Source organism: Heloderma suspectum, chromosome 17 (assembly GCF_057233095.1).
Source record: "Heloderma suspectum isolate Gila_16-S chromosome 17, 16-S_ref, whole genome shotgun sequence".
NCBI classification, from domain to species: domain Eukaryota; kingdom Metazoa; phylum Chordata; class Lepidosauria; order Squamata; family Helodermatidae; genus Heloderma; species Heloderma suspectum.
The window spans coordinates 17,848,255-17,862,486 of NC_139474.1; the positions used below are offsets into that span (position 1 = coordinate 17,848,255).

A 14,232-nucleotide genomic window follows, 5' to 3' on the forward strand; every position below is an offset into this window, starting at 1 on the left:
TGGGAGTGGCACCCCAACTGCACCTGGGGCTATAACCGGCTTCTAAGTACCTGTAACTGCATTTGTTAACATCCCTCATTCTCCCTCTCTCCCTTGTATCTGCAACCATCAAAACCTAAAATATAACCCGCTTGGGGGAAGGACTTGCATTTTTGTGTATACTCTGCTGAGGGGTGCCGTGTACGCCAGTGGAACTTGAGGGCCACAGGATAACAAATACGGTTTGCATGATAACAGGTCTGCACGGGGCGGTGGGGGAAACGTTTGCTCCTCACCAGAGATCCTTCTCCAGTGCCTTGACGCGGCTCTGCAGCTGTTCGTTAGTCTCGTGTTGCTCTTCCAACTCCCTCAGCGCCTTCTTCCGCGCCGTCTCCAGCCGCTCGATCTCCTCCTCTGCCTCATCCACCTGCCTCTTCAGCGCCTTGACCCGCAAGCTCAGCTATGCAAAGGGGGAGAGGGGAGGAAGGAAGCACCGAGGAGTTGGTCCCTGCTAAGTTTGGCACTAGGAGGCTGTCTAGGATGCTCCAGAAATTGGAGGGACCGGAGAAGACAGCGTAGGCCTCAAAAAGGTGGTGTTTTACTCTCCTAATCAGGACAAGGGTGGAGGGTGGCTACTCTGACTGGCAGCAGTTCTCCAGGACGCATTTCGGAGGCAGGAATTGAACCTGGAAACTCCTGCATGCAAAGCAGGCACTCTACCATTGAGATATGGCCTTTCCCACACTCCCCCTTTTAAAACTACAATTTTTTACAGGCTCCAATTGCTTAATCAAAACGTGCCCAAATGAAAGCCAGGGAGGGGACAGGGCCCACCTGGGATTTTGGTGCTGTTCTATTCTGCCTCTTCTGTGTATCCTCTGCCACCTCCGCCACTCGTGCCAGGATGAGAGAAGCTGAGCATTTCGTCTCCACCACCATCCCCAACTCACCTGGTCTTTCTGGTCGTTGACATGCTGCCTTTCGTCATCGATCTGGATGGTCAGCTCTTTCACCTTCCGCTCCAGTTTGCGGTTCGATGACACCAGGAGACTCTTCTCTCTGTGAGCAAAAAAAAAAAAAAAGTGTGTGTGGCGGGCTCTCATGGCTCAGGCGCTTTGCATGGCTTTTCCTTTCCTCATAGCCTTACTTCTGAATAGACGCACACGGGATGATGCTGAAAGTGTGTTGCATTCATTTTTAAATTCCCCTTAATCGAGTATTTCTGCTCAAATACTTTTGGCTATTGGAAAAAAAAACTCAAGATAATTCTAGAGCATGTGAAATTAGCACGTGGTACTTAAGAAAAAGTTTTGTTCACACTAAATAGAAGTCAGAGAACCCCCCCCCCCCCCGATTGAATCTGGGCATGGAAAAGTTGTCAGAAAAGAAGTCCAATTCAAACTTATCCTGCAAGCTTACAGCGTTGCTAGTGACGCAGGAAAAATGGATGCCAAGGCACACCAAGACCTGGTGGCTGCCTAGAAATCTCGGACCATTATGGTCTTCCAGGAGACCTTTTATAGGTACTATATTCCGCCATTTAAAAAATAAAAAAACTTTCCCAAGGTGGCTTACAAAATACAACCACAGAACAAGAGTAAAATCATAAGTAAAACGCTATCAAATATTTCAAACACGTTGGTGTATGTGATTATATGTAAACCCGCACAAAATTACTCGTAAAAAGCCTTTGGAGAATCAGGTTTTCAGATGCAGTCTAAAGGAGAAAAGAGAAGGGGCTTAATAGAGCGCCGCAGAAAGAGAATTCCAGAGTTGCGGAGCCACCACAAAAAAGGCTCCGTCCCAGGTATCCACCCATCTGATCTTTGCTAACGATGGGCTGAGGAATAACACCTCTGATGCTATATTATCTAAACCAGGTATGGCCGGACCATTTTTGTTTTGTTTTTAAACTAGAACCCCAAAATCCACCACATGGAGCCAGACAAGATATAAAATGGTGGCTCAAAAGGAGGATCCATTTCTTACCGTGAGTCATTCACTGGGATGACCTCCATATATATGTACAAATTTACATCTGAGTAACTGCAAAGCAGAGATTTTAACAACCTGATTCAGAATGCTGGGGGTGGGGTGGGGTGGGGTAGAGGCCTTTTGTTGCGATGGTTAATTCAGAGTTGTAAACCTTTAGTGATCTACTGCAAATCATCCAGTGATCTACCAATAGATCCTGACTACCACATTCCTACCTTTGATCAAACAGGCAGGTATTCAGGAGGAGAAGGCAAAGAAAAGTTGGAATAACCGCCCTTCGGGACAGCTGTCCACAGTGGGGTCATTCTTGGGACGGGAGGGGATGTGGCTCAATGGCAGAGCCCCTGCGTTGCGTGCAGACGGTCCCAGATTCAATCCCTGACATCTCCATGGAGTGCCGGGAAAAATTCCTGTCTGGCAACTCTGGAGAGACACTGCTGCCAGTCAGTGTCGACAACACTGGGCTAGATGGACCAGGGGTTTGACTCGGTATAAGGCAGCTTCTTATGTTCTGATGTTGGGATTAGCCCTTGAAAAGCTATCTTGGGGATCTGGACAAAGTAATCTGACTCCACGGGTGTGTTTGGGACACTGTGAACCAGGGCAGCATCCAAGTCACTGAGATTATTGATTGGACTCAAAATAATGGGTTTCAGAACTGGTCCTGCCAGAGGAGGAGTGGTTTCTGGCTGATGTAAGAAAGAATACTGGATCTCTCCTTCCAGGGAGGGATGGAGGTCTCATTTACCTCTCTTCAGCCTGGAGCTTGTCCTGAAGCTCTTGGATGTGTGACTCCAGTTGCGAAACATTGGCGCTGGGCTTCTGGAGTCCTTCGCTGCTTGTGAGGCGGCTTCTGAGGTCTTTGTTCTGGAAAGAAGGTTTTAAAAGCATTATTGAAAATGAAAGAGGCGAGCAAAAGCAAGTGGTGACTGAGGAGCTTGCATGCAGCCCGGAAGCCCAGCTTCCCTTTGAAAATGAAGCTAAGCTACTAGCCCTCATGGATACAGAGGTACATTTAAAAAGAAACAGACAGGTTTTGCCGTGATTAATTCCTAAGAAGGTGTTGGGGATCAAGCTCATCTCCTACCTAACAGCTCTGCTCCCTAGTCTCGAACACATGTAAGCCAGATGGCCAATTTATGTCGAGAGACAAGCCTCTGCACATTACTCAGAAACAGCCTTATTCTTTCACGCATTCGCCCTGGCATTCATAATAGGTTTTGGGTAGTGTTGCAAGGTTTAGTTGATTGATCAGGCAGCAGATGAAATGCTCTTTAATCCAAGAACTCATAAAACCTCAGACGGGTCTTGCCATTTGCAGGCATTTCCTTCCTCTCCCACATAGGAAGGGATGCCTTCTAAGATAATGCTTACCGCTGACACGTGCCAGCATCACATGGAAAACAAATGAAATGTGCAATCCTATGCACGTTCTGGCAGAAAAAAGTCCTGCAACTCCCAGTTGGGAGTTGCAGGACTCTTTTCTGTCTAAACATGCACAGGACTGCGCCTTACGAGTGTTTGTCTTCTGAACTATTTGTTTTACGCATACGCAAAATATGCACCACCCTCCCAACTCCCTCTCCTGCATGTGACTTGGCTCGCTGTCTTGAGTCACCAGGAGCTATTACGCAGTTGACTGAGTGGTCTGACAAACGCACGCATCCCCGAAGGCCCGCGCTCGCTGGCAGAGAGTGGCTCTTGAATTACCACAGATTGGAGCCATTTCCTGTGCAGGTGACTTTGCACAAGGGGCCGGCGGGGAGGAAGAGGCTGGACTGGACTATGTGATGGTTTGGTCTGTCTCGACCCAGCAGTCGTATTGAAAGCCTTTTGCTGTGCCCTTTGGTTGAGTCAGCAACTTGCGGTTATAAACAACGAGGAGAAGAAACAACATAGGGTTATGTAACATCCTGAGCCAGGTGGAACAAAATCCTTCTCCCCTCCCCACGTCTGAATAGAAAGTTTCATCAGTCAAGTTATATAACAGTAATTATTTTCCCCTTGCATTGAAGTGTGGCCAAGCGGAATAAAGACTTAAAAAAAGAAAAAGAGCCGCGCAGAGTCCCACGAGGGCTGTAAACTGCTCTCTGTGCTCAAACACGTTTCGGGCACCGGCTGCTGAATGGCAGCACCAATGGGAAAAAGAACTTTCTGAGTCAGGGATGTGAAGTTTATTGCCTCGGCAAGAACTGCGACACCAATGTCCAAGCTCCCACCAAATGCCTTAGAATCCCAGCTTTTGTTTACCTAAAAAAGGAAGAAACGGACTAGCCCTCATGGTTGCAGATATAAAAGCAAAGTCTAAAAGAGACACGGAGTGGATCTATCAAAATACAATGTTTTGACATTGTTAAAAAAAAAAGAGCCTGAATTTTGTGATAAGGAAAGCTAAGTGCTAAAATGGCAGACAGCTATGCTGGCCCATTAATAATAAAAAAATTAGTAATACTCCCAAAGCAACAGAAGCACAATGCTTTTATTAGGATGCACTAAAAAGTGCCTGAGTACTGGGCCAGCAAGCTTTCAAGTTCCCCAGAACACTTCTTCAGGCTGGATGTTAAGCAACACCTTCCTTTTTTGTGTGCTTCTTTAATTAACACCCAGTGCAAAGAAGGGTTCTGTTTCACTCGGAGGCTTGCTCAGTGCTGTGACGTGTCAAACCAGCCCTAATAAAAGGACTAATAAAAGATATTGCCCTCTTGTGACATATGAGTAGGCACACACTATGCATAATTAGTATGTAATTGCTTACTTGGCCCAATAAAGGACCAAACTCTACAGGAGGCTGTACCTGCATGTGTGAGTGTCCCATCCCCCCCACATGGGCAAATAGGAGCTTTGGGGAAAAGGAATGCACTTAGACTGAGAATGTGGCATGAGGGGAAAAGATTTGCTCCCTACCCCGCTGCATCATCTTTAAACTGAAAAAAAAAATTGTCAGAACCCATTTGTGTATATTCATAGAATCACAGAATAGTAGGGTTGGAAGGGGCCTATGAGACCATCGAGTCCAATCCCCTGCTCAACGTAGGAATCTAAGTCAAAGCATCCCTGACAGGTGGCCATCCAGCCTCGTCTTGAATGCCTCCAGTGTGGGAGAGCCCCCCACCTCCCTAGGGAATGGGTTCCATTGTCGTATTGCTCTAACAGTCAGGAATTTTTTCCTGATGTCCAGCCGGAATCTGGCTTCCTGTCACTTGAGCCCATGATTCCGTCTCCTGCATTCTAGGATGATCGAGAAGAGATCCTGGCCTTCCTCTCTGGGACAACCTTTCAACTAGCGCTATCCTATCTCCCCTCAGTCTTCTCTTCTCAAGGCTCAACATGCCCAGGTTTCTCAGTCTCTCTTCATAGGGCTTGGTTCCCAGTCCCCTGATCATCTTCACTGCCCTCCTCTGAACCCTCTCCAGTTTGTCTGCATCCTTCTTAAAGTGTGGCACCCAGATGACTTCAAATTTGTATAATGCCAAGGAATAAAGACCCTCAACAATTCTCTCCCAGGCCCAAATACTCCCCCCTATTTTACCTTTCTGGGCCACAGAAAAGCGGCTCTTATCTGGCCCATCATTCCAGAATTGTGTCCAGTTTGGGCCTGAGCTTGCTTTCAGTTGTCATGGTGAGGGGCAAAAACTAAAAAAAAAAAAGCTATTGATATCACAGAATATCTAGAGCACTGGAAATCTTGCCATTCTTTCACCCCTACTCCGTTCCTTCAAGTTCCAGAAATTTCGATTCGTACTACTCACAAACCTTGAAGCCTCCCTTTGCAGCCTGAAGGTGTAGAACAGCCTTCCCCAATGTGGTGCCCTCCAGATGATGCTGGGAGTTGTATCCCAGCACATCTGGAGAGCACCAGGTCAGGGAAGGCTGGCATAGAAAGAAAGAAAAAGGAAAGGAAAAGTACAGAAATTCTCACACGGGGCCCCAGAAGCACTCTGTGACGTTGACATGCTGAGATCCTGTCTCCCATCAGGAGATGTAGTCCAAAACATCTCGAGGGTGCTAGGTTGGGGATGTCTGGGTCCAAACACCAGACTAGGACCACTGAGCTGTAGCTCAGTGGTAGAGCCCCTACTCTGCAGGCAGAAGGTCCCAGGTTTGAACCCCGGCATCTCCAGGTAGGGCTGGAAAAACTCCTGCCTGAAAACCTGGAGAGCCGCTGCTGTCAGTCAGGGTCAACAACACTGGGCTAGACCCATTGGGCTAGACCCTGGACCCATGGTCTGATTCAGTATAAGGCAGCTTCCTATGTTCCTATGACCTGGGTTTAAATCCCTACTCAGCTGTGAAGCTCGCAGCACTGACTTTGGGCCAGTGTTGCTGTCTCTCAACCAACCCTACCTTCCTGGGGTTGTTGTGTGGATAAAAGGCGGTGGAGTGGGGCTGTGGTAGTTCCGGAACCATGTACACTGCCCCCATCTCCTTGGAAGAAGAAATAAAAATTCCGCCTTGCAGAAACTCTGGTTGGCGTCTTGATGGAGGACCGCCTGGGCCCACCAGGGATGCTGCTTTGATTTCCATCAAGGAAGAAAAGGTGGGATATACATGAAAGAGAAATATATAATGTGTGTGTGTGTGTGTGTGTGTTTGTGTGGGAATAAGAGAAAGGGAGACAAAAATGTGCAGGAAGGAAACTGGAAGCATTCATACACCCCAAATGTCATATACTGGTTCAAATGAACCAGCTGAAAACTCTGTGGTTGCATGCCAAAACCAGGAGGACGTTTATACAGGAAAGTTGCTGTTTCCATTGCACGAAAAATGGAACAGCCAACAGGCGGAGTTTTCAGTGCTGTTCAAGGTCCTCTCCATTCCATCTCATCCTGTTAATAACCACCTCGTAAAATACGTATTCTGAAACCTGGCCTGGGAGAGAGCAATACACGAGTTGACCACCCTATTGTCCGACCGAGCTGAGTCTCCCCACCCAGTGGAGCGCTGCCACGGCGCACAGACGCCTCTCAGGTGCACGTTAGTGCCAGAGCTACACCAGCGTCCAAGCCAAGTGTTGCTGGCGTTTGTCTTGCCCTCATTAATTACCCAGTGAGAACAAGAACAGCTCGGGGATCTTGTTTATCAAAAATGACTTGGGGTGTGTGTTGTTTCTAAAGCGGTGTGGTTGCATAACCCCCGGTGCAAGCCTGGACAGGGACAACCTTGCACTGGAGACAGAGTAGCGGGGTGGTGGTGGTAAAGAGAGAAGCCTTTGGGAACATTACAGAATGGGATCTGTTGGCAAAGAAAGCTAGTTTGCACAAAGTGGCCAGGGTCACTGGAAGCCTGTATGGGCCCCAGAGCAAAAATCGATCAGCTCCATATTTTGCTCCCAGAACTTATAAGAAGAGCCCTGCAGGATCCAACCAAAGGCCTATCTATCCTTGCATCCTGTTCTCACACAGTGGCCAGACGGGAAGTCCACAAGGAGGCATGACCATGGTATCCTTCTGGATAGGTTGTCTGGGTTGGGAGTTGGAGGCACTGCACTACAGTGGTTCCGCTCCTACTTGGATGGCCGATTCCAGAAGGTGGTGCTGGGGATTACTGCTCTGTGCCATGGCAATTGTGCCATGGGGTTCCACAGGGCTCTATTTTATCCCCCATGCTGTTTAACATCTACATGAAACCGCTGGGGGAGGTTATCTGGAGGTGTGGGCTGAGGTGCTGTCAATATGCGGATGACACCCAGCTCTACCTCTCTTTCTCATCAAAACCAGGTGAGGCAGTGGCTGTTCTGAACCAGTGCCTGGGCACGGTAATGGACTGGATGAGGGCTAATAAACTGAAACTCAATCCAGACAAGACGGAGGTACTGTTAGTGGGTGGTTCGTCTGCCCGGCTAGGTGATATTCAACCTGTTCTGGAGGGGGTTGCACTCCCCCTAAAGGATCAGGTTCGTAGTTTGGGGGTGCTCTTGGATCCAGAACTGTCACTTGAGGCACAGGTGAACTCAGTGGCACGGAGCACTTTTTATCAGCTTAGGCTGGTATACCAACTACGCCCTTATCTGGACAGAGATAGCCCAGCTACAGTTCTCCATGCTCTGATAACTTCTCGTCTGGATTACTGCAATGCGTTATACATGGGGCTGCCTTTGAAAACGGTCCGGAAACTTCAGCTGGTCCAAAATAGGGCAGCAAGACTGTTAACAGGGACTGGCCTGCGAGCTCATATTACGCCAGTACTTTTCCAGCTGCACTGGCTGCCAGTCCATTTCCGGGCCCGATTCAAAGTGCTGGTGTTAACATTCAAAGCCCTTAACGGCTTGGGGCCAGGTTATCTGAAGGATCGCCTCCTCCCATATGTGCCTGCCCAGACCTTAAGGTCATCGTCAGCGGCCCTTCTCCGTGAGCCCCTGCCAAAGGAAGTGAGGCGGGTGGCTACTAGGAGGAGGGCTTTTTCTGCTGCGGCACCCCGGCTCTGGAATGAGCTCCCTAGTGAGGTTCGCCTGGCGCCTACATTGTATTCCTTTTGGTGCCAGGTGAAGACCTTTTTATTTTCCCAGGCATTTTAGCATTTTAGCTTTCTAAATTTTTATCTTTGCTGTTTTAAATCTGTATTTTAAACTCCTGCACTGCTGCTAGGTTTTATTGTGGTTGTATTGTTATATTGTGGTTTTAATGTTCTGTATATTTTAAATTGTTTTATTGTGTGTTGTTTGGATTTAATTTTTGTGAACGGCCCAGAGAGCTTCGGCTATTGGGCGGTATAGAAATGAAACAAACAAACAAATAAATAAATAAATGAAGGCAGCAGCTCAGAATGTTCTCAGCAACTAGTGCTCAGAGGTACACTGCCTCTGAACATGGAAGTTCTGCTCTTAACCATCATGGCTAATAAGAGCATGAGAATTTGTCCTGCTGGATCAGACCAAAGCTCCACTGAGCCCAGCATTCTGTTCCCAGCAGTGGCCAGCCACATGCCTCCAGGAAGTCTTCAAGCAGAGCTCAACTCCTTGGCTAGCCAGGTGAATGATGTCATTGGCTAAGAGCCAGCTAAAGGATTTCAACTGAAGCAAAGGCACAGGGTCAGCGTTGCACGTAGGCCATAGTTGCACAGGACCATTCTGGATGCAGAATTTTGGATGCAGAATTCAGCTGAGAATCTCAGCTTCTTCTTTTTAAAAAAGGAGAGGTTTCTAGCTCTTATGTTTGTGTAATACTTGCTGAAATCTCAGAAGCCAGAGATTTGGCCAAATAAGATTTCCAAGCATCAGAACTCATAGCTTTCATTCAGAAGAAAAAACAATGGAACTCACCTTCCGTCAAAAAAAGAAGTTTCTAGACCTTAAGCTTGTGTGAGCAACACCTACTGAAATCTCAGAAGCCAGAGGTTTGCACAGCTCCTTCCTCCCCTCCATATTGGGCACAAAAGAACGATATCAAACCTTTTTTTGTTTATGCAGAATAAAGGTGAAGCAGGGCAAATTTGCTTTCAATGCATGCAGGCTGCAGAATTCAGGTTGCAGCTTTTCTTGGTGCAGAATTCTAATTAGACACACAAACCACAAATAAAAACAAGCCTTGGGATTTCAGCCAAAGTCTCCTCCCTAACTCAGTCTATCTCAAATCACCATTGTCCTTCCCACTCTCCAACTGAGGAGCAGAAGGAAAAGTCATAGGAACAGAGGAAGCTGCTTTACACTGAGTCAGTCCATGTAGCCCAGTTTCATTGACACTGGCTGGCAGCGGCTCTCCAGGGCTTTAAGCAGGAGTTTTTCGAGCCCTACTTGGACATGCAGGGGATCAAACCTGGGATCTTCCGCATGCAAAACAAATGCTCTGTCACTAAGCTATGGCCCCTCCCTGCATGTGGAGTCATGCATTCATATTCAGAAGCGGGTGCGCACAGGGGTCCCCGTGTGGGACAGGGAGAAAAGTCAGCTGTAACATCCTCCCGCTCAGTTGTGGCCAAGTTCATCCCACCTTACCCCAGGAACTTCTGCGACCAAAAGCCTTAGCTCACCACTGGTCAGCAGGATAGACGGGTTTGATTAAACCTGCCCTGCTCCCCGCTCAGAGGAGGTGTACGGCTGCTCTGTCTCTGCCCAGGTGTGCCGCCCTGCTGTTCTCTTTCCCTGCTTCATTCCATCCCCTCTCTCAAGCCAGCTGGGACGAAGTCCCACCGGCTCCCAATGACGCCATCAGTTTCCTCTCTGCCTCACCAGGAAGTTGCAGGCTTTGGTCCTGGCAGCTCAGGGACCTCGTACAATGGCACCCTGGGCTTTGCCCCCTACCCAACCTCAGACAGCAGGCCTTGAAAGGCTATGCTGGAACAAAACAGACACACCAAACAGGGGTACTCCTCCTCTGGTTTACTATGCAAATCATTTAGGCTTAGCAATGTGAAAAGTCAGATTAGGAGATTTAATTTGTCCTTTCTCCCCCCCCCCTTCTCTCTGTTTTGGATGGATGTCAAAATAAGGAATTTGCAACCCCTCAAAAACTCAAGAGGTGAGACACCGGCTATCCAGGACTCCAAAACCAGTTCTATACTCTTTCCTGCAACGGTATCTTGGAGAAAAATATATTCTTAGAAGTATGTGTATGTGTGTTCACATGTAAGCAAGCAGGGCACTCTTTGAAAAGTTTTAAGAAACTGCAGCATGATAGGAAAATGGCAGCGAGGGTTTGACTTGGCGGTGCTCGCCGCACAGAGCTTATTACTTATTAGTGTACCATCTTCACCGGCTTCTTGCCCTGGGTGCGTGAAGGCTGAAGATCTTATTGCTCTGAAGGACAGGGGCTTATTCAGACAGAGACAGAACTACTCCACATTCAGACCTCAAGCCGTCTTCATTTCCACCCCACACATGCATTCCAGCAGTGTCTCCTTGCCAATCCAAGCGCTTCTCAATCTGTTAGCTGCGCCAGTCTCATCCCTGCAGGGGCCCTCGTCGGCAACCTTTTCAAAGGATGTTTCTACAGCTGGGATGTCATCGTAAGATGTTATTTAGAACTGGTCTGGGACAGAAGAGGCCGGGCTTTGTTTACATTGCTAGCCTCACCCTACCATTACAAGCTTAAAAAGCGGCCCTCGCTGTTGCATTCTCACCCAGCCATAGGATGAACTGCTGTGCGACGTCATGGAACGCTCACAGATGCTCACAAAAGAGGGGAGCGGCCAGCCACAGAACGGACTTAGCGCAGCTTCTTGAAGAGAGAAGGACTGGCTGGCTGGGGGAAAAGACCTCACACAGGACCTAGCGGCACAGCCAGGAAATGTTATTAAACTGCTTCCAGAATGGTACCCATGTTAGCCTGCTGAAGGAAGAGCCTTGGGGCAACTTAAAAGATTGACAGATCTACAGGGGCAGAAGCTTATGCTGCAGTATGGTTTAGTTACTAAGAGACTCTTCTGTCGTTTTTAAACACGGGTCTTATTGTCAGGGGCACAAGGGGGCTTTGAAACTGGCTCCACCCCAAGGGCCCTTTGAACTTGTCCCTTCCCAACAGGAACAGCAACCAAGCGTCAACCGCCGGCTCCTGTGCAGGAGCTAAACAGAGCCTAAGCAAACAGAACGGGCGGCAGAACCGCACCGGGGGAGCAAAGGAACCCTGAGCAGCTGAGAAAAGGAAGCCAACATGGGAAGCACCTACAAAGCCGAACCATTTAACAGCCGTAGAATAAAGAGAACCCTGACCCAAGTTTACTGATTGCAGAGAAGCTGCATATGCGAATGCACTGCAAGGCTGCTGAATACGTCTTGCTCAATCCAGAGTAAAAAAAAGAAGAGAGAGGTTTAGAATCGAGGAATCGCTATCCTGACTGAATTCCAAGTTGAGCCGTTTCCTGCCTAATGGAGGGAAAACGTTTCCTCGACATATTTTGAAGAGAAATTTGGATCCGGCTTGTTTACCTGGCATGGTCTGGCATTGCTATTGCACATGGGTGACAACAGAATGCAGAAAACAGAATGTCCCAGCAGGCTCTGGGAGTGCTGAGTTGGAAAAAAAAACCCCGACCCAATGTGCTGCAGCCTCACCTGCCTTTCCAGTGAGATCTTATCGCACTCCAGGTCCTGGCGGACGGAACGTTCTTGCAACAGCTCGGCTCGCAATTGGTCGATCTGGAGGGAGAGAGGGAGGGGCAGCTTAAAAGTGCAAGCAAACATTGGCTAGTGGGCAGCTTAAAAGTGCAATCAAACATTGGCTAGTGGGCAGCTTAAAAGTGCAAGCAAACATTGGCTAGTGGGCAGCTTAAAAGTGCAATCAAACAATCAAATGTCACTTCTCTTTTTGCATTCTTTCTATGACTCTCACCTCTGCTCCGAACTCACAAGGTGTTCTTAAGGGGGACACTTTTCCTCAACCTCAGTCCCACCCTCTGCAAAATGAGGTTAATGACACTGACCTTCCATAAACATCACAAAAAGTCCAGTGTGTGTTTTGTCTTGTTTTTATATTCTTTTTCTAGATTGCTTGTATTATACACTTCTGCGTGTTTGTTTTTTTTCAGTTGTTTTTTTAAAAAATGATACTGACTTAACATATAGGGCTGTTGTAGTAGTTGCCGAAACAACAAATGTGAAGGACTTTGATCATGGTTATGATTAAAAAGAACAGCGGTCCTTCTTCCCAGGAAGATGACACCAGTGTGTAGTGGGGAGCTGAATATAGTTATTGAAAGCTTTCGTGACAGGATAAGGTCAGTCCTTAAACACACACAGCTGTTAAACTGCAGCCCTTGCCAACCACACCTGCAAATTCTACAAGGTAAGATTTGGACAAGATGCCTGAGCTCACTTTGCACAGATGCGCCCAACCGACCCAAATTCCTGTGCAATCGAAGCATTTTCCTTTCCTGGTTGCAGATCAGACGCGAGCCAAGAACTCATATCATCTGCTGTAAGCTATATCAGAGTAAAATCTACACAGAGATATTTTTTTAAAAAATGCAACCAAGCGGGTGGAGCAAATCCAAGGACCCTGACTTCCAATCCCGCCAACAGGTATGAAGTATATCCCCCTGCAGGGGAGCAGATATTCCCATCATGCTCTGCTTCTCTGTGGTGTTCAGCTGCCCATTATCAGAAGACAATGAACCAATAGAAGACACTTTAGGCCAGGGGTACAGACCCTCAGGCCTTGGGGCCAAATCTGGCCTGCCTGGGAGTAGGTGGGTCCCTAGGTGCCCCCCCCCCCAATCATTTGATATTCTCTGGCTTTTGCACAGTTTTTTTCCTCATTCTAGAAGGTTGAAATGCCTCTCCTTAGGCTTAGTTAATCAGCTGGCGTTATTAGCTCTGTCCCTTTTGCTCTGCCCCCCGCTGGAATGCGGCCCCCGAGAGCTTCTCCAAAATTGAATTTTGCCCTTGGGCTGAAAGAGGTTCTGCACCTCTTTCTTCAGGCCAGGGGTGGGCGGACGTTAGGCTTGCAGGATCTACTTGGATTTCTACTAGAACCTCAAGATCCAGCCGCCAGAACCTGGTGCAAAATAGCGGTTCAGGCAGGCAGTCATACACTGAGGATTAAAGAACAGGGTGTCTCTGAGCAGCACATTCCGCCCAGGAATTTATTATCAGTACCAGAATCAAGCTTGCAGATCCTTTCACACAGAAATCCACTCCTGGTTTTTCCTCGCAAGCCATATTTTTCAGCAACCTAATTTAGGAGTGGGGATGGGGGAAGCTTTTTGGCTGTTGCTATTGTTAGACAATTGGGAGTCAGAAACCCTTGCCAAACAACTGCAAATCACCCAAAGATGTACCAATAGATTCCAATCTACATTCTGCCTGCCCCGTGTCAGGGCCCCCAAAGAACTGAATGGCCCAGCAGTTCTTTTGTCTACCTGCTGATATTTTACAAAGCAGCCGATATGGCTTTAGCATCTCACCTGGTCTCTGGTGCGGTTGATCCTCTCCGTCAGCAGCTCCACCGTGTTTCTTTCCTCATCGAGCTCTACTTCAAGGCGTTTCACTTTGTCCTGCAATTGCAGCGATACGTTTATATCAAATGCATTTACATCCCACCCTTCTGCACACATATTCTTAACCGTATTAAACAAACAAACAAAACCCTCGAGCCTGGGGCGGGGCGGGGGAGTTGCAGGAAACGATAAACTGCAGGAGGGGGGAAAAGAGCAGGGTGGCGGGTTTCTTTTTAAGATCTCCATGTAGGAAAACGCAGGGTTTTGCAACGCTCAAGGAGCGTTGCCTTTGTTGTTCTTGAGTTTATTTGTTTTTTGAAGGAAATACGTGCAAAAATGATTTGCTTTTACCATAATCGCTCCACACAGTGGGGGGAAGAGACAGAGAAA

The 14,232-nt window shown here is 47.9% G+C and overlaps 1 protein-coding gene across 3 annotated transcripts in view; it reads right to left on the minus strand.

Annotated features, from left to right (window-relative positions):
* CGN (cingulin) overlaps positions 1-14,232 on the minus strand; it is a 91,397-nt gene that overhangs the window by 5,849 nt on the left and 71,316 nt on the right. For all 3 annotated transcript variants that reach the window (XM_084823500.1, XM_084823501.1, XM_084823499.1), the window contains 5 exons: positions 13,810-13,899; positions 11,960-12,043; positions 2,723-2,841; positions 930-1,038; positions 276-439 (listed from right to left, as the gene is read on the minus strand). In XM_084823500.1, coding sequence (XP_084679626.1) covers positions 276-439; positions 930-1,038; positions 2,723-2,841; positions 11,960-12,043; positions 13,810-13,899 — 566 coding nt within the window. The remainder of the gene's footprint in view (positions 1-275; positions 440-929; positions 1,039-2,722; positions 2,842-11,959; positions 12,044-13,809; positions 13,900-14,232) is intronic.